Source organism: Sesamum indicum, linkage group LG8, assembly GCF_000512975.1.
Source record: "Sesamum indicum cultivar Zhongzhi No. 13 linkage group LG8, S_indicum_v1.0, whole genome shotgun sequence".
NCBI lineage: Eukaryota > Viridiplantae > Streptophyta > Magnoliopsida > Lamiales > Pedaliaceae > Sesamum > Sesamum indicum.
This window is the reverse complement of record NC_026152.1, coordinates 15,223,085-15,244,421: the sequence shown is the minus strand read 5'-3', so window position 1 is coordinate 15,244,421 and position 21,337 is coordinate 15,223,085. Positions and strand designations below refer to the sequence as shown.

Genomic DNA, 21,337 nt, shown 5'->3' with positions numbered 1-21,337 from the left:
CAGGAGAACTATGCTAGTGGATTGGAATCACTGGCGCATACTTTCCTAGTTTCAGGTTCCTTTGTTGCAGTTGACATACTTGTCCAGGTAATGAATGCCCCCCATTCTGAATATGCATTTAGTTGAAGTACGTATTAAATAGATCTAAAATTTATCAATGGCATTTCATCATCAAACCGAAATGGAAAAATGGATGAGAAGAGAAGTACAACTGGCTTGTAATTGAGGACAAGCTGGGAGGAAGGCGATTGGACTTATTACAAAAAATCACATGAAGGAAACCACAAACGGCAATGAGGCAGCACTATGCTCTCCAGATTTCGATGGAGTTTCTGTAATTTTGTTCCCTCTCCCTAGGATCCAATTCATAGTACCACTGAATGCTTAAGGAGCAAAATAATCTTCTTCTATTGAACTAGCTTTAGAGGATTAAGTTACAAAAATATGTGGAATTCGCTTTTTCTGGTTCTTTTTCATGCAACAGAGCATGAGTTCGTTTGGCCTTGCGCAGGCAATCTTCATTTTTGGGTTTGGGGTGCCGCTCTTCATAAGTGCTGATGCTTCACATTGGGGGAAGTGGGGTGTATTGTTTGTTCATACTTTGGTGCTCACAGCAGTCTATTGCTACATACTGTTTGTTCACTATTCAAAGTGGAGAGATAAGTTGCCACGTGAGTTAAACCTTCTCTAACATTGAGTCCTACTACTTTCATGTCGATTATTTCTTGGGGCTAACTTGCTGTCACTGCTCTGGGTCCATGAATTAATCAAACAAAATGCAGCAAGGCCTTCATTCTACAACTACGTAGTTGTCATGTTCATAATAAATGCTCTGGGGTTGTTTGCTAGTGGACTGGCTGGAAATGGTTTTGGGCTTGGACTTTGGTACGTATTTCTCCCCTTACCATTTAGAATAATGTGCAACCTAATACAAGGAATTCATATTGTTTCAGCTCACCGTGATTCTTCTGTCAGGTTCTACAATGTTATAATTATCTGCCATCACTCCCTTTATCTTTCATTCCTGTATGTAACTTTCCTGGCTGGCTTCTTCCAGGTACTTGTTTTTGCTTTTATAGTCAATTGAGAGGATGGAATGCATTTGCTTTCTGTAAAAATAAGTTTTTCGACTTTAATATATTTGCAGGAGGAAGATTGGCTTTTGGATAATGCATATTACTCAGAGATGAAAGATGCTGGTTTTTTCGATACTGAGTGGGATTAGTCGATATGCGCGATGCAGATGGGAAATTAAGGCCTCCAGGTAGGGTTGTAAATAAATGTAACCTAAAACTGCATCTGTTAAGTGCACAGCTCTGAAGCAAAACTGAGATGTAGTGTATATTCCCTCCCTGCATCGAGGCACTGGAATTGTAAATGTCTTAATATATGAATTTGGATCCGCACAAAAGGTGTCCAGGTCTGTTTCCACTCCAATATAGATGTTACACTTGAATACGGCCTACCTTCCCATGGTTAGGATGGTTGGAGAATGTAAGGAGGGGAGCAGGGCAAAAGTTTCCGGGCTCACTGCCACAAGCCCAGTCTGACCTTATTTTCTTTAGGAAGTGAGATGACGAGTATTAGGGTCTTTAGTGTGAAATTGCCTGAACAGATTGTCTACCTTCTGCTAATGCAGATGCTATGGTTAACTTCCAGTAAGGCTACTGATGCATTGGAATGGAATCTGCCATTATACGATCTGATTTTTGGTTGTCGAATAACTTGTAGATCATGTGTAAGTGGATGAAGGCAGTTGTTTCAACATTAACTCGTGCATGAGGCTTTCTCTAGTTATTCTAGTGGATGCAATTGCAGCCTCAAAGATGTGAAATAGTTAATCAAGAGCTGTAACTGTTTCCCAGCTTGCTGGACACAATGCGAAATCTAAGGATGTGATTAATGATACTTCATGGCATCTCAGTGAAAAAATATATAATAAAATGAACTTGGTTGCGTTAATTTCTTTTCTTTCTTTTCTTTCCTTTTTAGTATGCCATTAAATATGATATACAAGAGTAAAAATGACAGTCAATAGTGTCTAAAAATGTAAGATAAGCTAAAAAGAAATGTAATAACTATAGTTAGTGTGATATATATATACTAGTGAAATATGATATTCTGAAAGAAATTTTACAAGTTATATGAAAGATGTTAGGTAAGAAGAAAATACAAGCAATCACATATTTGATCGATTGAAAAATAATATTTGGATGGAAAAATATTAAACAAGTTGAGGTAAAATCGGATACTTTTGACAAACCACTAATCTTCTCTCTTTTGATATCTCCAGGCAAACAAAAGTTAATATAAAGAGAAGAAACAGCTGTATGTGTATGTGTCTGAGAGAGAGCTGAAAAACAAGTAACGTGAGACAATTACATAGGTACTGATTGTAGATTCCAACTGAATCAAAAGACCACAAAAATATGATAAACGCACGCCTGTGTGCTGACTAATAAAAACAGTTTTTCACAAAAGAAAAAAAAAAGTAGTTCAGTCTACAAAAGGTTGAAGTGAAGGTTTACCACTAAAACTTCAATTTCTTCGGGTACTTATTTAGCAGGAGAGTCAAACAAGTTTCTCAATAATGTGCTCTTGCTCAAAACCAACGTAACAGTCCGAGACTATAATCAACTTCATACCCTGAGCAACCAAAAAGTTCTCCAATTAAAAGAAACAAAAAAACTGAATGAAAAAAGATAATCATAATAAATGAAAATATTCATCGCATGCAACGTGAAGATCTTATTTATGCAATATAAAGTAAAAAGCAAATGAACGCGACACTGTAATTTTATGAGTGAAATATAACGTAATGGAAAGAGAAAGCACGGAAAACATGTTGGAGGACGGCATATTCCTATGAGTACGTGATTTATCTTCATTCTGTTGGGAGAAAAAGGTCCAAAGCAAAACTGAAGAAGCTCAATCTGCTCTTACCTGGAAATCATTCACATTTGATGGTATATTCATGTGTGTCTGCAGAACGTCCGTGAAAGTCACTCTCTTCAAGGCATAGAGTTGGGAGGTGGAAGTATTTCCAAGGACCAACCACCATGCCTCATCTTTTACCTGTAAAAGCACTGTCAGCTTTTGTTATACTTAATGCTCGATGAGACCAGCAGAGCATGAGGCTAACCTTAGGAAAGCGAGGAGTGAAAGCTCTGGATGTTTTCTTATGTCTATTTGCCTTCTCCAATCTGATGTTTAGACTAACACTAGGGTTATCACCAGCAGTTCGTTTCTGAACTTTAATTCGTGTCTGTATACGAGGGAAATGCTGCAATTCCTGTGAACAGGAAAAATAGCAGACGTGTAAAAATTGGATGAGCAAAATAGTTGTACAAAGATAAGCTTAAAAGCTTGTAATGGGCTCTTACGTCGATAGTCGATGAATAGTAGAATAAGTAAATGTATAACAATCAAGGTTTGAATATTGAACAAAACACTGGCTTACCAGGTTTGATTACAAATAAATAAGTAACTACGGCATGCACTATTAGTTTTTGGTATAATTTGATATGGATTCCGCAATTAACATATACATAGACAGATTGTATCAGAATCTTTTGGCTGCTACTATAAAATTAAGAAAACTGAAGGCAGCTATTAAACTAATGCCAACACGTATAATACACCCCACCCCATCTACAACTGAATAACTTAATAAGACTTCTGCAAACGGATATCACCTAAGACTCTGAAATATAGCAGTAGTATACCCATGACTCAGCGACAATCAGTTCTTGAGATGGAATGACAGGACACATTACACAGGACAAGCATTTACAGAGAATTTGTTTTCCTTGTAATCTTGTTATTCTCGAGTGACACCTCTAAGGGTGCCTGGAAGAAACCTTGAAACTACACCAAACTTTATCATGTTTAAGGCCCCCTACATGGATCCGCTTTTTCCATTGTGTTACACCAATACCCACATCTAAAGTTAAGCATAAAAATTAAATCCTTGTCCTTTTTCCTTAGACCATGTAATTAAAGGTTGACGAGTACCAGTTTCTCTAGGTTTACTAACCCCAGTGAAAATAGTCCATTGTGGGTGAATCTAGCAGCTTCAGTAATTCTACGCTGTGTCCCAAATGGCACTCTAGCAATTTGTCATCAATGGATCCCCCTCTTAATCTAACATGAGAATAAGTCATATCTCACTCCCTTCGTGTTCTGTACAAAGGCAAATCCGTTGTCAAGAAAATTGGCTAGTGCCATGTGGTGAAGAAAAGGCTAAACATCATTCAAGTTCTCAAGAGAGATAAATGCTTTTTGTAGTGTTACTCATGTGTAAACAAGGAAAATCAAGTATGCCACTCATCACATGTAAAGTACCGGACTGTTCCAGTTTACATTAGCACCATCCTTCATCATCTGTTGAAGAACAGTGTGGTTGCTTCATAAGAACTTTGATAACTTCTTCTCATCAATATGACCTTAATAATTAAGAGAGTTGGCTATTGCTTGGCCATTGTTGATAATGCTAACCACCTCTCGTGGATCCTTAGAGTATGAAAAACTATATTTATGTACATAAACAGATAGATAATTAGACACAAACTGGATACCCAAGAAAACCAAAAAATAGTGCAATCTTAAGATAAAGTAAATCTGGAAAGCATTAATGATATCAAATTGGCAGCAGATGTAATAAAGCAGTGTGCTCAAATAGCTTTAATGATAGAGAACCACACCTCATGTAACCTCGAGGTAGTGGAACTTCTACTGAGAGCCTGCAAAGTTGAGGGAGGAAGATCAAATAACTGCTGGACGTTTCGGACTCCTCTCTGGCTCAATGTAGTAACAAGTTCATCAGTCATGGAGGGAAGCATCCATAACGGCGAATCTTTGTCAAACCACAAACCCTGCAATATAACAAACAATTTTTTTTGAATGGAAAAAGTCTTGTTTGTGTGAAGATAGTACTGCTTCAGCAATTTACCATCTATTTTGAGAAGAAAAGAAAGAAAAGAAGGAAAAGTACAAGAAGAAGAAACTAGAAAAGGCAACGATCTTTTACTAGTATACATCAAAAGCAGCAACTTAGCAGGTTCAGCTAAATCATTTTCAAAACTTTGAAGAGTATAAATAGTGACGTTAATCATGACAAATGCCTATTGTTCTAATAATACTATATAGACTACCTGCATGACCATTTGCAAAAGATGCATACAAGTAAGGGTACTAGAGAGCCATCCACTGTTAGCACATAGATCTATCATTGCCTGGATAATTCGAATACTTTGATCAAGCACTGACTTCAAATCTGTGACGTAGTCGGTGATTGGCATTTCAACTCGGGAGAAGTGTGCCTGTATCCCATCAAAATATATGTCAAAAACAGAAGCAATCTCAAAAGATATAAAAAGTGCATATTAAGAAAGTTAGCCAATCTAATCTGAAATCAAGTAGAGAATCTATAGGTTATGGCATCCAACAGAAATTGGGGTTGATGAGGCAAAAAGAATGATGGTACTAACCTGAAGAAGAAGATTTGCCTTTACATGAGGATCATCAAGAAGATTCTTGTCCACCATGTAGCGAACCTTATTGGAGAGTTGTGCGTTGTAATTTTCCTACAGAGCAAACAAAATCAAGTGCTTCTGTGACAAATATACAAACCAAGAGTTGTAAAAGAAAAAGGTCCGCTACAAATATCAATAAAAATAGTCTTGGACGCCCTGCTGGTTGCTAAAGTCTTAAAAGAGTTCTAGCAACTTGCAGACTAAATGGAATATACTCAGACAAGGTTTACGGTCTTTTTCATGTTAGCAAATTCAATAATTGAGAGATTAAAATCACTAAAAGAAAGCGTAATGATGATAATATCAAGAGCAAAAGAGATGAAGGTAAGGTGCATGAACGACATGGTCCAAGACTGTTTAATCTTATATCTTTATGTTGGAACAACTAAACCAGTAACCATTGAAATGGTCAACAGAATGTTAGTAAATTATGTGGCTGGTGTTCTTTGGTGGGCATAACTTCTCTGCTACTTTGCAATAAAGTAAAGATCCATAACTAAATCAAAGAACGAGTAATAAATGAGTAACACGGACAGGCATTTGAGAAATCCTCACAAAGTATTAAATCATGGTAAGGTCTAGCATATAAATATAAAAGCTTGGCAACAAGTGGAAAAATGCAGCATACTAACAAACATTCTTAGTGTTGTCAGAAGACCAACTCTGTACACTATTATAGAAGTCCACTGACTTCTAAAATTCTCAGTTTGATCATTAAATTTAGTAACTTACTTCATTGTGTCGTACAGGAAGTTCATCATACTCAGAAGCACCAGCTAATACATGGAGGAAAACCTAAAACGAAAACAATATAAGTATATAGAATAAATTGAATATATAAAAGAAAGGACTATAGGAATTGGTTCTCTCATGTGAGTTAACTAACTTCAAGTGATGTGTCTGCTTCTATATTTGAAGCAAACATTGATACAGTTGTGTATTTTAGGTAATACTGAGATGCTATTGAACCCAATATCATTGGCTCCACCCTATCTTCATCAATTTTAATGCAGCCACTGTCTTCAAGATCCTCAAATGTGCTTAGCACTAAGCTGTTTAAAAAGAGATAGTAGTCAGAGACAGAATTGCGAACAGGCATAACTACGCTCCCATATAAGCATTCAAATAAACTCGTCACCTTGATAAGTATGAACTTAGTGTTCCAGGATCTGTATCCTCTAAGCCATAATAAGCTGGGTTAACCACCTGTTGAGAAAATAATAGAACTCTTAATTACTGATGCAAGCTCAGGAGCTTTTGAATAAAAATAACTCCTTTAACAATTATGAGCTGGCAACATACACATGCCATAATGTCTTACTTATTACTACATATTGGTTAGAGGGCCCTCAAAAAATGCACCCAAAAGGGAAGCTCAAACTCCTTAAAACCACCATGCCCAACTCCAGTTTGTTCTCTTCATACCGTTTAGAGCATCAAAAAACATAGTCTAGAAGTAATGATCCAGGATCAATTTCTTTACATGTGAAGAAAGGTCATTCTTCTAACAGAGAAAGACATAACCACTTTTTTCATTTGGAGATGACATGCACAGGTGTATATGTACGTCAAAAGATAATTAACGTAAACAAAAATATAAGTTTCAAACAGGCACTTATCATATATTAAATTCAAAATTTAGCCATGTCCCGTGAGTGGTATTTTATTTCGCACTCCTAAAAGCCTGATGTAAGTTCCAATCAAATCAATTCTTTTAGCTTTTTGAGATAATATTACTAATATAAAACTAATGTCAGCATATACCCTCTTTTTCACCACATTCAAGTTTGATTGAAACATGGCACCTCTGTGGGATACAGTAAGTGCTAGCTATTTTGTCACGTTCAATGATGATTCATCAATATGGCAATACCTACAGATACGGAAAGTTAAAGAATGACAAGCAACCAACAATAGTTCAGGGTATTTCTAAGTACTGATAATGGACAAGTGAGAGGCTAAAAACCAGTAAGACAGCCTAGATAGGACGCATGTCATATTCAAATGTTAAAATATCTAAAAGCATACCAATCTACGGAATAAATATGTCCAGGTAAGATAATGCACTGCATCCTCTTTATGAGAAATTGTTCCAGAAACAATCTCAGCATTGATGTGATCATGCAACTGTTCTCTCAGGCTGCTTTCAACTGGAAATGGTTCATAGAGAAACTGGAAAAGAAAAAGCAAAACAATTTATTTCAGTTAATGAGAAGAAGCTGTGTAATGACATATATAAAATAATTCAGTTCTTAATACCTTTTTGTAGAAGCTCTTTTTGGGTTCATGAACGAGAATAATAGCTTTACCGTGCTGATCATACTGAGGCCGTCCTGCGCGACCCATCATTTGTAAAATATCCGTAATTGGAAAATCAACATATCTTTTTGCTTTGCCATCGAAATATTCTGTTCCCTGATGGCAAGATACATAATGAGCATTACTTTAACAAAATAGTGAAAAGTGAATGAAACCTAAACATAAGAAAATTGATCGTAAAATACAAGCCGGACAAATTAAGCAAATATAACAATAAGTAAGATTTCTCTGACCTACTACTGGGTTAGGTTAGCAACCTCCCCGTAGCAGTCTACAAAGGGTCAATGCATGCAAAACTACCGGAGACTCCTAAGCTTTGGTTACAAAAACATGAAGGGGACAAAGGCTAGATCTTTAACCTAATCTAGACAGCTCCAGCAAGTAACAGTCTTCTCTCACTTTCTCCCCTCCTCCAGAAATGAAGACGGGTAACACAACTAATTATTTTCAACTATGAACAGATAATACACATTCTGAATCAACAGAATCATATCCAACCCCCAGGAAGTTTTTTCTCTGCAAATGGGGCATGCATGGGTTCTTCCTCATAAACCGTATTAAAATTATTGAAAACACGGAAAGATACCAAATTACCATCGAAGATACTAGACATGCTAAAACCAATAAAACCATAGCCAACCCCAAAGAAAACATTTTCTCTGAAATACAGTGCATGCATGGATTCTTCCTCAAAGGCTACCCCAATCTTAGAACTATTGAAAGAAGGAAGAAATTCACTTGAACACATTGACACCGTCAAAATAAACTAACTAATTGAATCAACTCCCAAACTAATCAAACATTTTTTAGTATGCCAAATTAGTACCTGAGGAGCACATTTCGCAGGCTTTCATAAACTTAAGTAAATTAGATAGTTAGGCCAGTAGCGACCAAAGAGTATAACAATGCTAGACCATGAGTGAAGAGATAATTGAAAGAACCTTTTATACAAAATCACGACATGACCGATTAAACATGATTATGACTCCTTGATAGGCTAAACATTTTCAGTATTTCACCTCACAAATATCACCTCTTTTCAGGACAAATTTATGTGCAATGAACGGTAAGGAAATGCAAAGCTGAATAATTTGTATGCAGATAGCAAGAAAAACCTGGAAAGATAAGTATGTTTAGGCAGTTATGAATGTGGGAAATAAAATGTTTAGATTTTTTGACAGGGAAGCTTATACTGCAAGAGCTAAAAATTGAAGGAGACAACGCCAAACATTTGTTTCTGCTTTTTTATTTTCCCAAATAATATCCTAGTGAGTAAAAATCTTAGATGGTTATCTAATATCCATAAGGTAATATCGTGTAAGATGGCAAATGACACACTATTTTAAATAAAAATGTTGTTCATAAAATTTTCAAACTTGGTCTTTTAAGGTGATAAAGAAAAAAGAGAGGTTTTTGTAACCTGCCAATTTCAGTTTCCAATGCTTATAGTGTTGTGAGTCTGATTTCATTGTATAGTAAGTGTTTCCTAGTTGTCCATAGTCCTGTTAAGATACAAAAGTTTTCTTGCTCTTCTGAGTTTCTCCTCGCAATACTAAGCATTAAATAACTTAAAGGATCCTCTAATAACTGACTCCAAAATATCAACACCATGCATCTCGATCGCCACCAATAACCAGTTGCTGTGGATTATGCGACTATAAAAATAAAAGACAAGTCACAGTCAATTCCAAGAGATCCTGGATTAACAAGCAGGAAGCATAAATGGCATCTGATAATTTTTTTCATGATTCACTTATATGGAAAGAGGGACTTATCCCAAAAGTCTAGCAAGGGAAAAATCAATAAGCAGATATGATAAGGGTTAGTGGGAGAAAGATAAACGATATACAAGTGATAGAAAATTGTTTCGTTAGTCATTTATCCAAAGAAGAATGCAGATGCCGCAAGCTGTCGGCGATCTTGCCTTACCTTTATAATAACCAAATGAGCTGGAAGATTCACACCCCATGCTAATGTACTGGTGCAAACTAATACCTGAAAGGACATGCAGTATCATATTAAGAAAAAAGTTAGTGGTTTAGAAGGCTATTTTGATGGAGCAACCAGAGTTAGTAAAAGATAATTGCCTGGATCCTGTTATTTGCAAAAAGCTCCTCAACAAGAGATCTATCCTTATCATTTAATCCTGCATGGTGCAACCCAATACCAAACTGCAGGGTGTGTCTAAGGTTCTGGTCAGTTACTTGGGAAAGTACCATCTGAAGTGATTCTTCTGGTATAGAGAGGAACTGCCTTGGGTGCTCATCTGAAGCTGCATACTTTAGTAACAGAAATGAAAAATAAGCTAAGTGCTAAAAGAAGAATTAATACAAATGGAGCGTGACATTGATTCTGACCTGAATGAGGTCCAATGCAGTAAGCCTAGTCTGGCGACGTGATGAAACAAATATAAGAACAGGTTTTGTGGGTGAATGGGTACAAATTGCAGCATAAGTGGGTTTGTTCATGCTATTCATTCTTGGGCAGTAAAACTTTCCAGGATATCCCTGATGAGAGAAATTATGTGAGCATGAGTTCAGAAATAACTCCAGGCATCACGGAGCATTAGATAGCAAATGGGTAATGGTGTCCAAAGTATCAGCCAATAGCAACCACTGAAATACTTATAAGAAAGTAGCTATAATCTAAGTATGTTGGAGTTAAAGCTTGCAAATTATCCAGTTTCTCGAAAATGAAACCACTCTTCATTTAATTTTTCTTTCTTCTTTTAATATGTGGGCGTATCTGAGATTCTGTCTGTGAAGAAAAATAAAATGTTATTAACTTGTTAATTAATTCTCACTACGTTAAATTATACAACATCAATGTGGCTTCAACACTGTATCTGCTCAAATATAGAGAATAATCAAAATTTGAAAATCTGCAGCTATTATAAATAAACCGTTCAGCTCCAAAATGTACTCCACAATAGCCATTTTTCTGATACATTCATATGACAGAAGAAAAAAGCATTCCTCAAGCTCAAAGGATAAAACATACTCATCCTGGAATTGAAGATACAATTTTCCTTTATGAATTGTCCAGAAATAGTGTCGCCTTTCCAAAAAACTATTGTTTCTTTTCATTTTCACTCTTCCTTAAAGTATACAACATCTCAAGTGTAGCTTCCTGGGGATTTATTTTGTAATGTAAAAGTGAAATGCAACATCAAAATACATGCATTTTAACTCTCATCTAAAACTATGGACTAATACCTGTGGGGAAATTCAATTCTAGGACGGAGGTAGGATAAAGAAAGGGCTAAATCATGGCTGGTTGACAAGAAAGTCAATGTCAATGGAGCTTTTAACTAACAACAGTACAGGGTACAGTAGACTGAACATGACATGACTGAATTCTTGCAATGGTGGACTGGATATGTATGTCTTCTTACAGGTTCAATACAACATCAATAGTTTGGATGAAATATTCTAAGAAGACAATATTATGAATGCAAAGGAACATAACTTGCCTGGATATGGACTTCAAGAGGAACAGGCCTAACACTTGGCTTGAAATTGAACAAGCCATTTTCCTCAACACCCAGCCAATCAGCCAAATCACTGGATCAACAACAAAAGAAAAGAGTAACTAAAATGAATGAAAAGAAAAAAGACCTGCAAGAGTTGTTGTGCATAGGTCAGTTACGGCCTCATAACCCAAATTAGATATCTATTAGTAGCAAGGGCCCAGACGGGAAAGGGCCATAATCATTTTTTCAAATTTTAGGACCCAACTGTCCAAAAAGACTAACTAAACATGACAATAAATATGCACATATGAACTTTAAATATCAATATATCTATGCATGTAGTTGGTTATGGATTTATCGAGACATCCAGGCAAGAATAAAGAAATTTTCATGTCGGTTAGTGTAGGACGTGCACTCGTATGATTTGTGGGCTATTATGTGGTTGGTTTTGGGAAAATAAAAGCTAGAAAAGATGTTTGATAAGATAGAGAAAGAGAACCGGATGACATAGCACTGCAAGGGATGATTTTTCAAAGTGTCAATGCAATATAGATATTTTATTTGAGTGTGATCTTGCTGGTTCTGATACTAATTCCTAATATAAGTTATGTTGTTTCATTTTTTTGAAATGCTTATATATATGCAACACAACTCCTAATTGAGAACAAAATTGCACAACGGTTATACCCAAAAGAAAATAGGTGATTGCCCTAAATCTTTCCTTTATGTTTTCTCTTGGGCATCACCAAGAGGAGATTGATTTTAGTTTGTGGTTCATGGTTGGTTGTAGTAATTATTCGTAGAAGCAAGCAAGAAACACTTATTGTTGATTTGTCAGGAGTAATATGGCCCAGGCCTTTTCTCTTTACCTAATTACATAATATGATTTTTATGCCTGAAGTGTGAAACCTGGTCTTAAATTGCATGGGCAATGAAATGTACACCATCAGCAGATCTTGACTAGTGGATCATGTGCAGATTGAAGGAAAACTGTTTATCTATTTGGAAAATTTTCAACTCTAGTTAAAGACTCATCCATTGTGGTATACAACTTGAGCAGTGGAAGGACACTCACAATTTATACTAAAGTATATAAAGTCATATAGTAGATATGAAGAGGTCAATGAATAAAAATCCAAATAAACACTAAGTCGACAAAAAGTTGGACAAGTAACAACTTACTGTGCATTCGCCAGAGCTGTTGAAAGCCCAACAAAGCGAACTGAACGCTCAGTCTGTGATGATATATATCTCATTCGAGATACAATAACCTATGAACATAAATATCTATCAAATGCCGCAGGATCTATAAAATTTCATAAAGTGCTTCACTTTACAAATAAGAAGTAAAATGGCAAAATGCAAGTATGTTCTTTAACAAATACATAGATAGTTATCCAGAATCATGATACTCATAGGCAAAGTGGAAGTGGTATAAGAATCTTACCCAGTCAAAACCAGAACCAAAATTTGCAAGAAATAGACACAAGGCAGGGGAGCCTGATAAGCTCTTTCTTTCATGTGTTAAGAAGCTTGTAATCCAAACAAGTATAAGCACATTCTCACTCAGTTATTTTATAATATATTTTGTTCCAAGCACAAAGTGCTCCCATCAGAAGCTTTATCACCTCTAATAATGAGAAGACTAAAAGGAATTCACGACACATGCGTGATGATAATTTTAAAGAATTACTGGATGTGGGGTTTTCTAAAAGATATGACTAACATTATTGGAATGCTTTACCCAGGAATGGCTAACTGGTTGAAACTAAGTACCACAAACGAACAGTCTAGTGCAAAATATGCGAACCACATTCAGGTCCAACTCAAAACTACCTAGATAACCCTTTGGATGCAATCTCAAACATCCCCCTATAGTTGGCAAATAAATGGATGGTTAAGAGTTTTAGATGGAAAGGATTTGATTTGGGCTGTAGTAATGTTTTTACTTTTTTCTATAGTTTTAATCAAGCTGTGGTCAAAAGAGTTCGAATATTATGAGGGACTTTGAGTGGAGATAAGAGTTGGACAAACTTGCTAAGTTGAAGTTCTGTATTCTTTTCCTTTCAGATAAATAAGAGATTGGTTGGTCAACATGAAAATGAGAGAGCATTGGCAGTGGCTGCAAACTGTTCTACTGGAATCTGTTTCCGTTGGCACGACCGCATCTAAGTAAGCCTGCTGGACACCGGACGGGATGCTTAGATTGTATGAGGTGAAGGCAAAGTAACAGGAAGAACTTGCTGTTTTCAATTTTTAGGATTTTACCAGAGTCCAGGAATTTGACAATCTACCTGGATCTATAGTTAGCCTACCCTACATGAGGCTTTTGGGGTCTCATAAAAAATGATGATGCTTCTCTACGTGATTGATGCGGAATTCGATGATACCTTAGAATCATCATAGGTGCTTCATTTATTGTTTTCTTTTTGTTCTTTTATCTTAAAAGCAAGTTTCTTCAAGAAAGAAACAGATTGCAAGGAAGTGGACAAAGAAAACATACCTTGCAAATCTTTTGGCAAGACCCATGGGTAGAGCATAACTAGACTAATGCCTTGCACCAGAGAGAGGCAAGGTCTTTAATTTTTTGCCAAATGCAACTATTACTCAAATAATAGTCCCTAAAGATACATGTAATTCTTTCTACCTAGATATGGAAAGTAATAGCAAACACAACCGGATTTCCAAAGTATCATACTCATGTGTTGATTACGCTTTACTGTTGAGTGCTGAGATTGCAGGGGTATACTTTGTTGATTGTTTATTTGCTTCCCATCTTTTCAACGAATGTTTTGAACTTATCACTAAATCCAAGTTTAATTACACTGAAAGAGGTAAATTTACTAGAAATGTCGTGTAGCAAGCAACAATCACAATTTACTCAAGTACACATCTAAGGAATGTTATATAACATACGTCCAAGCAATGCATAGTGCATACCTCCAATATGGGTCCACGATCAGCGCCAAGTAGATGAATCTCATCCAATATCATTAGTCCCACCTATAAATATTTTTTTTCAGATTTTCAAAACTCAAAATTTGAATTCATAAGATGACATTTGGTAATTTAAAAAAAGAAAAAGGAAAAAATATTGTGAATGAAGATACAGCAATAGACAATAAAGGGCAAGGTTGGATTCAAAACATAAACTCTGAATTAAAGTTCAGAACCTTAGAGAAGGATTAAGACAAGCAAAAAAGGGAAACATCTCTAGCCAACTGAAGTGATGCAGAAAATATAGTTAACCTTCTTAACATAGCCTCTAGTATGCCAATTACGACTGATACCATCCCATTTTTCTGGAGTAGAAATTATAATGTCAGCTTCTAATAGAGCCGTCAGATCTGGAGTATAATCACCTGTCAGCTCCACCTAATAATGAAGTCGCATTAGACTAGTTATACTTCGCACAATTGTGCACAGACAAAGAGGAAAATGTAAGTACCATATGTTTCCCAAGCCGGGAAACAAGACGTTTCCTCCAATCATTCATCCTTTCTCGCACAAGAGCCTTTAAAGGTGCAATGTAAATGACCTGCACTAATGCAAGAATTCGATTGTCAATAATATCAAAAGAAAGAATGATGCATCTAGTGAAATAAGTACACAAGAGGTCAGTTTTAATCCAAAAATTTAGTATTACATGATGTAATGGGAAGGTTTGGACCAGGCACATATAGCTCCACTACATCAATGACTCGCAAGTAACTTATTATTTGCTTGTGTGTGTGGTGGGCATGTCAAATGTGTTTGGGCACGGGTGCCTCTTCCATAGAACAGTGACTTAGTCTTTACTGTATATGTTAGATTTCTGAATAGGGCTCTAGCAGGCAGGACTGAGACCCAGAGAGAAGGAAGAAATGAAAGGGGATTGCATCTCAGAATTAATTCAGTGTACGCCCAGAAGATGAAACCTCATAGAGTAAAGTTTGTATCTTGCTCACAAATTGCTGTAGCTTTTGGTACCTCACCAACAAGATTGATACCCTAACAGTGATCTGTCATGAAGAGTCCCCACAACCCTACTCCAAAAGGAAAGAAAAAAAGAAAAAGAAAAAAAAGGGAAGAAAGCACTTTCTGCACTGTGTTAACTTCTGGCACACTTATATTGGATGATACAAATCTAAGTTTTGACAGTAGAAGAGATGATAAAACAAGGAACACCCTATTGTAAAAGTTCTCAGTAAAGTTGGCAGTGCAAATCAGACAAGTAGACCAACAATAGCCAATTGATAAAGCAACATATATAAGAAATCAGGAATGCGATTTGGGTCAACAGTAACTATGGATCTATTAACAATCCCTCAACATAACAAAACGGCGTTTTCACAAAGAAAAGTGGCTGGTTTTGTAGAAAAACCCTTTCAGAAGTTATATAATGGATCAAGCTCTAAAGCTTCTTTTTTTTTAGCCAAAATACACATTGCTTCACTCCTTAAACATCTAAGTTACCAATCAGACGTATTAAACCTCTTGTCTTCGTATAGCATAATCACCTTGTGCTGTCGTGGGTTACATTAAAAAAAACTCCAACTTTACTGCAAACTAAAGTCATTGTTCCAGAATAGTTTCCTACATTCTGATGCTGTCCTACAGGCTGGGAACTGATACCTAATGCTTTAATAATTTAAGATTGACAATGACAGTATTTCACCAAAGAGAATTTTCAGAAATTGACAAGGGCGAGAGAAAAGAAGGTACAGAGACCAAGAGTTAGAGGAAGGAATACCTTCATATCCGGCTGAGTATTAAACAGATGAAGCATGGCAAGCTCAGCTGATATAGTTTTACCACTTCCTGTTGGAGCTCCTAGAAGAACATTTTGGTCTGTATGATATAGTACATGAAAAGCCTGTAACAGGGAATCATGTAAGAAATAAACGAAAAAAAAAAAAACAAGAAAAAAGACTATAAAAAGAAAAGGCAAGTTTAAGCAAAACCTGTGTCTGTATGGGGTTGAAGTGTGTAAAGCTATACAATGCTTCATAAGTTTCATTTCCAAGTGCAGTCACAGGAAGTGGTTTCAGATCAAGGAGTTCAGTATGAGTTGTATGTGCCTGAAGGATCATGTTTAGTATTTAAGAAAGCCTGATGGCAAGAATCTTTATACACACTTCAATGAAAATACAAGTGAATCTGCAAGACCACCTCTGGGAGTGCAAGGTTCTGCAATGATATTGTGTAGAAAGACTCTGCATGCAACCACGAGTCTGAAATTGCACGAATAAAGTACTGAGGAGGATGTGGCTCAAATATTGGAACAGTGAAGGATAGCTTCTGAGGCTCCCCTTTGGCCATCTTCTTTGTTAACGTAAAGAGCTCTGAGTGGTATATATGGTCATTCTCAGAATCCTAAAGCAGTAAATGACCAGTCATTAGTTCAGTTCCTTGGAAAGAATGCTATTATCAACTAAAAATTTTAACAAATATAACCGACATGTTACAGTTAAAAAATTGACATGTAGGCATATGAACTTCAAGGAAAATGCACCAAGACATGTTCCAAGATAAACAATATTTTATGCATTGAGGTGGATTGGACTGAACCAGGCCCAATCCCGGACAATGGAAGGTTACTTTTTAATGTGTCAAGTGTCATCCCATGATTGTAAGCAAAGACTGATCCTGTTCATGTGAAATCAGGATATTGTGTGATCGTAATCCAGGACATTTTGGGGGAATTAGAATCCAGCCAAGTGAGGGCAAAGGTCCCAATTTGCCTTGGGCAAAATTCATACATAAGAGCGCCAAAGACTTGAATGCCCTCGTGAATGCTAAAATTTCAAGACACCTTTCTCGTAAAATTAATGCTGATTTGACGTGCAATTTTTTTCCCATGTGAGGGCATTTTGGTAATAGGGGGAACTGCCACATGTTTTATCCAAAATGGTAAACATGAAATTATTGCAACCAAATTTTTTATCCAAAATGGTAGAAATGAAATTGTTCCAATCACAATTTTTATCATCATATAAAAAACCAAATCATAAATCCATCCTATCCCTACTTTAATCCCAGTTTTATCTATCACCATTTTCCCGTGCTAATATGTAAACTAGGCGTGAGACTAAACAAAATTGATCAGAAATCATCAGTTCAAAAACAAAACACAATCACTGCCAAAAGCCTGTGATGCCATGAGCTATATCAGACAATGAACTGAAATCTCAAACAAACCGCATGAACAGACAACTCTATCTCCAAAAAAGATAAATAAGTGGGTTAATTACACTTTGCCATCCAAACTATGACCGTTTTACACTTTGGCAAGCAAAACTTTTTTTTTTTTTTGGTCAACTTACCATTTCACTTTATAAAATTTTGCACTTTGCCATTCATAACTCTTAAAGTTTTTTTTTTTCAAAAAAAATCACATGCAATGCACACGTGAATATTTAAGGGTCATGTGATGTGATATTTTTCATATATGCACAACATGTGATGTTTGTGTGACAGAAAAATTAATAAAAGAACAATCATATATGACAAAATGCAAATTTCACAAAGTTGAGATGGTAAGTTGACACAAAACGGCATAGTTCGGATGGTAAAGTGTAATTTACCCTAAATAAGTACTTATCTTGACAACGCCTCTCCTTTCTATGTCAACTAAAACATGTCAAGCTGCTCCAATCTTGCAAACGCACCATATTTGAGAAGTGTTTTTTTAAATATTATTCATTTCTCAATCTTTTACAAAATTTAAAGGATCCACATTTTGCCAAATATTTCATATATAGTTCTCCATTGTTACCTAGCTCCCTGAGAACAGATTTGACAACTAGACTAACACCGCTTCCTTAAATTAATGTCATTGTGCTATATGCTTCTGTTACCTAGTAACTCTTTTTATTGACGATGGCATAACAATATGGTCAAATGATTTTCTATCTCATCCTTGCACAACCCTAACTTAAAAAATTGATAACCAATGGACTAAGTGAAAGCATGCCTACATAGAGAGATAAAATAAGGATTAACGCCATTCTTAGCTGACAAATAATCAAATAGAAAATGTTGGCTATTTATATTGATTTAATTAATTAAATTTATAGATAAAATTACTTAAATTTTCATTAAATTAATTTAATTATATATGAAAATTTATTAAAACATCAATTAATAAATTGATGTTCACGGAGAGAGTATCTAATTCCCATGCAACACATCATTAAACTACAAGAAGCGCAAACAGTGTTTCATAAAGCATCAGGAGGGTAGGGTTTCATAAACTTGAGGCGTAACATGAGACATTACGCCCCGTAACTGTCAAATTTTCATATTTTTAAAAGTTGACGTGCTCCCTTCTTTCCAATATTATCACTCTGTTTGCGTCAGCACAAAGTTTTAGATGAGAGTTGAAAAGGTAAAAGTTCTGTAATCTTTATGGTATTGGTCCTAAAGAGTTAGTAGTCCCACATATTATTTTAAATAGAAGGATAGCTTTGGGGAAGAAGGTTTCATTTTTTAGGAATGGAGCTTTACATTGGGATGTTGGGCATCCCGAAAAGAAAATAAGAGTCATTGATTGGGGAGACCGAGAGCAATATTACAAATTTGTAAAAAAAAAAAAAAAAAAGATGTTACAAACTAATAGGAGAAAAGACCATGAAATAAAATCAAATATAAAAGGCATACTTTAAAAAAGTATCTAACTATCGTAATAGAAATACAATGAGATAAGTAACCGTAGTATAAAAAGTATCCAATTAGCAAGGAAGCACCTCAACTAAAATCCACCAGCGCTGTGCAGTACCATGGAACCGATCCTTCCAGACGAACTCAGGAGTAATAGTCAAATCAACCTAACATGAAGCAGTATTGTTGCTTAGTTTGACAATTTAAGGGTTTACAAAATATTTGATCTCTGAAAAAAAAATTCAAAATGTTACCAGCTTGTTATTACCTTTAGAACAGTCCTTGTGATTGGACTTACTGTAGCAAATAACTGGACCATTGGGAAATACGCCAAGTATTGCTTGACCAACTACAATGTAAAGGGAAGTCAAAATTTGTGCTCAATAAATTGACACAAAAAGGAAATCTAATCCAAGTCAGTAACAAAAGCACCTTTCCTCCAGGTGCATAGCGAATCAAAGCTCCAATGTCTTTCTCCTCCATCTCATATAGGCGATCTAAGTCCACACCTCTTTCTTCAAGCTTCCTCAGTACCTGAAACGGAATGTAAAATAAGAGCTTTTTCAGAAAATTTTACCTAAATTACCCTAAAGTAAGAGAGGTGATGTTCAAACTTCTGTTGAAATTTCTCTGTCAAATTGTCTGAGCGGATGTTGGTGGGGCCAAACTTGACGATCCACAGCTTTGCAGTACTCCAGCATGAAGGAAGACATCTCACTCCATCCTCTCCGCAGACAAATCTCAAATAAGGCCCGCATAATTCTAGCCAAGCTTGAACTAATATATGATGCATCAGAAACTAGTGAAAAAGTATCAATTGAACCCCTGGATATGTACAACTGCAAGAAAAAATTTAATTCATAATCATAGTATAAGGGTCTCTTTTTCTTCAAGTACATGTTTTATCAGGTAGTAAGGGCCACCAACCTGAATAAGAATCGACACTTTTCCATGTTTACTTGATGGACCACCCTTAACTTCTAAGGGGCATGTACGAGTCAATGTTTCCAGCTCATTTTGTTCCTCCTCTCGAACAACAATATTTTCAAATTCAGAAGAATGGGCAACCATGTCAATCACCTACCAAGCAAGAAAAATTAACCACTTGGGTTATCCAAAATGATACACTTTGATCAAAGAAATAATCCATAAAGCAGTGGCATCCGTTGGGATGCAATGCTTGCCAACAGCAACTCTGCTTAGCTGAAGAAAAGAAAGAAATGTGATACGACAATTGAGCCAAGATCATTCGAACATTCTCATCACAAGACTGCCATTGCTTGTCTAATTTTCTCTATCGTTGTAATTCTGACCAATCAAGCCAGCTGTTAATTCGAGTGCAGAGAAAAAGATCCCATCACCCTACACAGTTCTACAGCTAAGTTTACATTTGAACGGGCAAAATAAGAAAAATAAGATCTAGCTTAAATGGTGAAAATTTCCAGGACTTGTTCAAAGCTGTAAACATCCAAAACAATTTTTTGCCTTTTGCGTCCAGCATTTCAAAAAATTTTGAACATAAACAACCATAATGTAATCTTTATATTTGAATCAATTACATAGGCATTTCAAAACTAGGTATAAGCACCGATGATAATCAACTTCCAGAAAAAGATAAGCTCATTGAAATTCTTTGAAGGATGTGTAAAGACAAAAATACATTTTACACTATACAGCATGTCTACAATTTTAGAATGACAGTTACTTTTAAGCATATTTTCACATAAAAGAAGAAATGTTAGCAAGAGGGCGTCTGAAGTTAATACTCAAATTCAATATATTCTCCAATGTGTCTCCATAACCCCAATTTCATATGAGACCCTTCTAGCTTATTTTTGAAGGCCAGCACAGTGTAAAACTACACTAATAAGGGCTAACTGATCTTTCATCCCAGTATTTTCACACCTTGAAAAGAAACAGAAAAGAGTCTACAAACACAGTATATGACAAATTCAGGAAAAATACAGAAGTACCAGATAAAATAATTATAGAAAGTTTACGTAATAAAGGAGCAAGTTGATAAATGGTTCATTAACTTCTTGGCCATAGAATGATGCATAAAAAGCCAGACAAGGTGATGAATTACCTCACTATCATTCATATGGCGTCTCAACATTTCATTGTAAGTCTCAACACTAGAATATTGAATGTAAAAGTGGCTAGCAATACGACCAAGCTCAGTACAATAAAAGTTTCCACTTTTCTCATCAAAGCGCATCATCTTTGCCTTGTCGAGAGCACGCGCAGCATCTGATACCAGAGCTCTTTGTTTCAGGCTCAATGAAGGATCTGCAATGACCTGCCATATTCGTAATTTAATTTAATCAATACAGATGGAGACACAGAGGTTCCATGGAGCAAACTTAAATAC

The 21,337-nt window shown here is 35.9% G+C and overlaps 2 protein-coding genes across 2 annotated transcripts in view; one reads left to right on the top strand and one right to left on the bottom strand.

Moving 5' to 3' along the window:
- The window catches only part of LOC105168840, a 3,177-nt gene extending 1,269 nt beyond the window's left edge, over positions 1-1,908 (top strand). Inside the window, exons 2-6 of the mRNA XM_020696049.1 lie at positions 4-87; positions 512-671; positions 783-885; positions 976-1,057; positions 1,148-1,908. Coding sequence (XP_020551708.1) covers positions 4-87; positions 512-671; positions 783-885; positions 976-1,057; positions 1,148-1,225 — 507 coding nt within the window. The 3' untranslated portion in view covers positions 1,226-1,908. The remainder of the gene's footprint in view (positions 1-3; positions 88-511; positions 672-782; positions 886-975; positions 1,058-1,147) is intronic.
- The window catches only part of LOC105168839 (DExH-box ATP-dependent RNA helicase DExH14), a 34,180-nt gene continuing 15,076 nt past the window's right edge, over positions 2,234-21,337 (bottom strand). Inside the window, exons 22-49 of the mRNA XM_011089000.2 lie at positions 21,053-21,265; positions 19,894-20,046; positions 19,581-19,805; positions 19,399-19,500; positions 19,235-19,315; positions 19,053-19,133; positions 16,477-16,680; positions 16,269-16,385; positions 16,058-16,180; positions 14,774-14,863; positions 14,575-14,700; positions 14,266-14,328; positions 12,508-12,596; positions 11,326-11,416; positions 10,211-10,360; positions 9,941-10,132; positions 9,783-9,848; positions 7,794-7,949; positions 7,563-7,706; positions 6,673-6,740; positions 6,421-6,586; positions 6,267-6,329; positions 5,490-5,585; positions 5,154-5,321; positions 4,704-4,874; positions 3,143-3,292; positions 2,944-3,075; positions 2,234-2,646 (exon numbers count right to left, since the gene is read on the bottom strand). Coding sequence (XP_011087302.1) covers positions 2,572-2,646; positions 2,944-3,075; positions 3,143-3,292; positions 4,704-4,874; positions 5,154-5,321; positions 5,490-5,585; positions 6,267-6,329; positions 6,421-6,586; positions 6,673-6,740; positions 7,563-7,706; positions 7,794-7,949; positions 9,783-9,848; positions 9,941-10,132; positions 10,211-10,360; positions 11,326-11,416; positions 12,508-12,596; positions 14,266-14,328; positions 14,575-14,700; positions 14,774-14,863; positions 16,058-16,180; positions 16,269-16,385; positions 16,477-16,680; positions 19,053-19,133; positions 19,235-19,315; positions 19,399-19,500; positions 19,581-19,805; positions 19,894-20,046; positions 21,053-21,265 — 3,555 coding nt within the window. The 3' untranslated portion in view covers positions 2,234-2,571. The remainder of the gene's footprint in view (positions 2,647-2,943; positions 3,076-3,142; positions 3,293-4,703; positions 4,875-5,153; positions 5,322-5,489; positions 5,586-6,266; positions 6,330-6,420; positions 6,587-6,672; positions 6,741-7,562; positions 7,707-7,793; positions 7,950-9,782; positions 9,849-9,940; positions 10,133-10,210; positions 10,361-11,325; positions 11,417-12,507; positions 12,597-14,265; positions 14,329-14,574; positions 14,701-14,773; positions 14,864-16,057; positions 16,181-16,268; positions 16,386-16,476; positions 16,681-19,052; positions 19,134-19,234; positions 19,316-19,398; positions 19,501-19,580; positions 19,806-19,893; positions 20,047-21,052; positions 21,266-21,337) is intronic.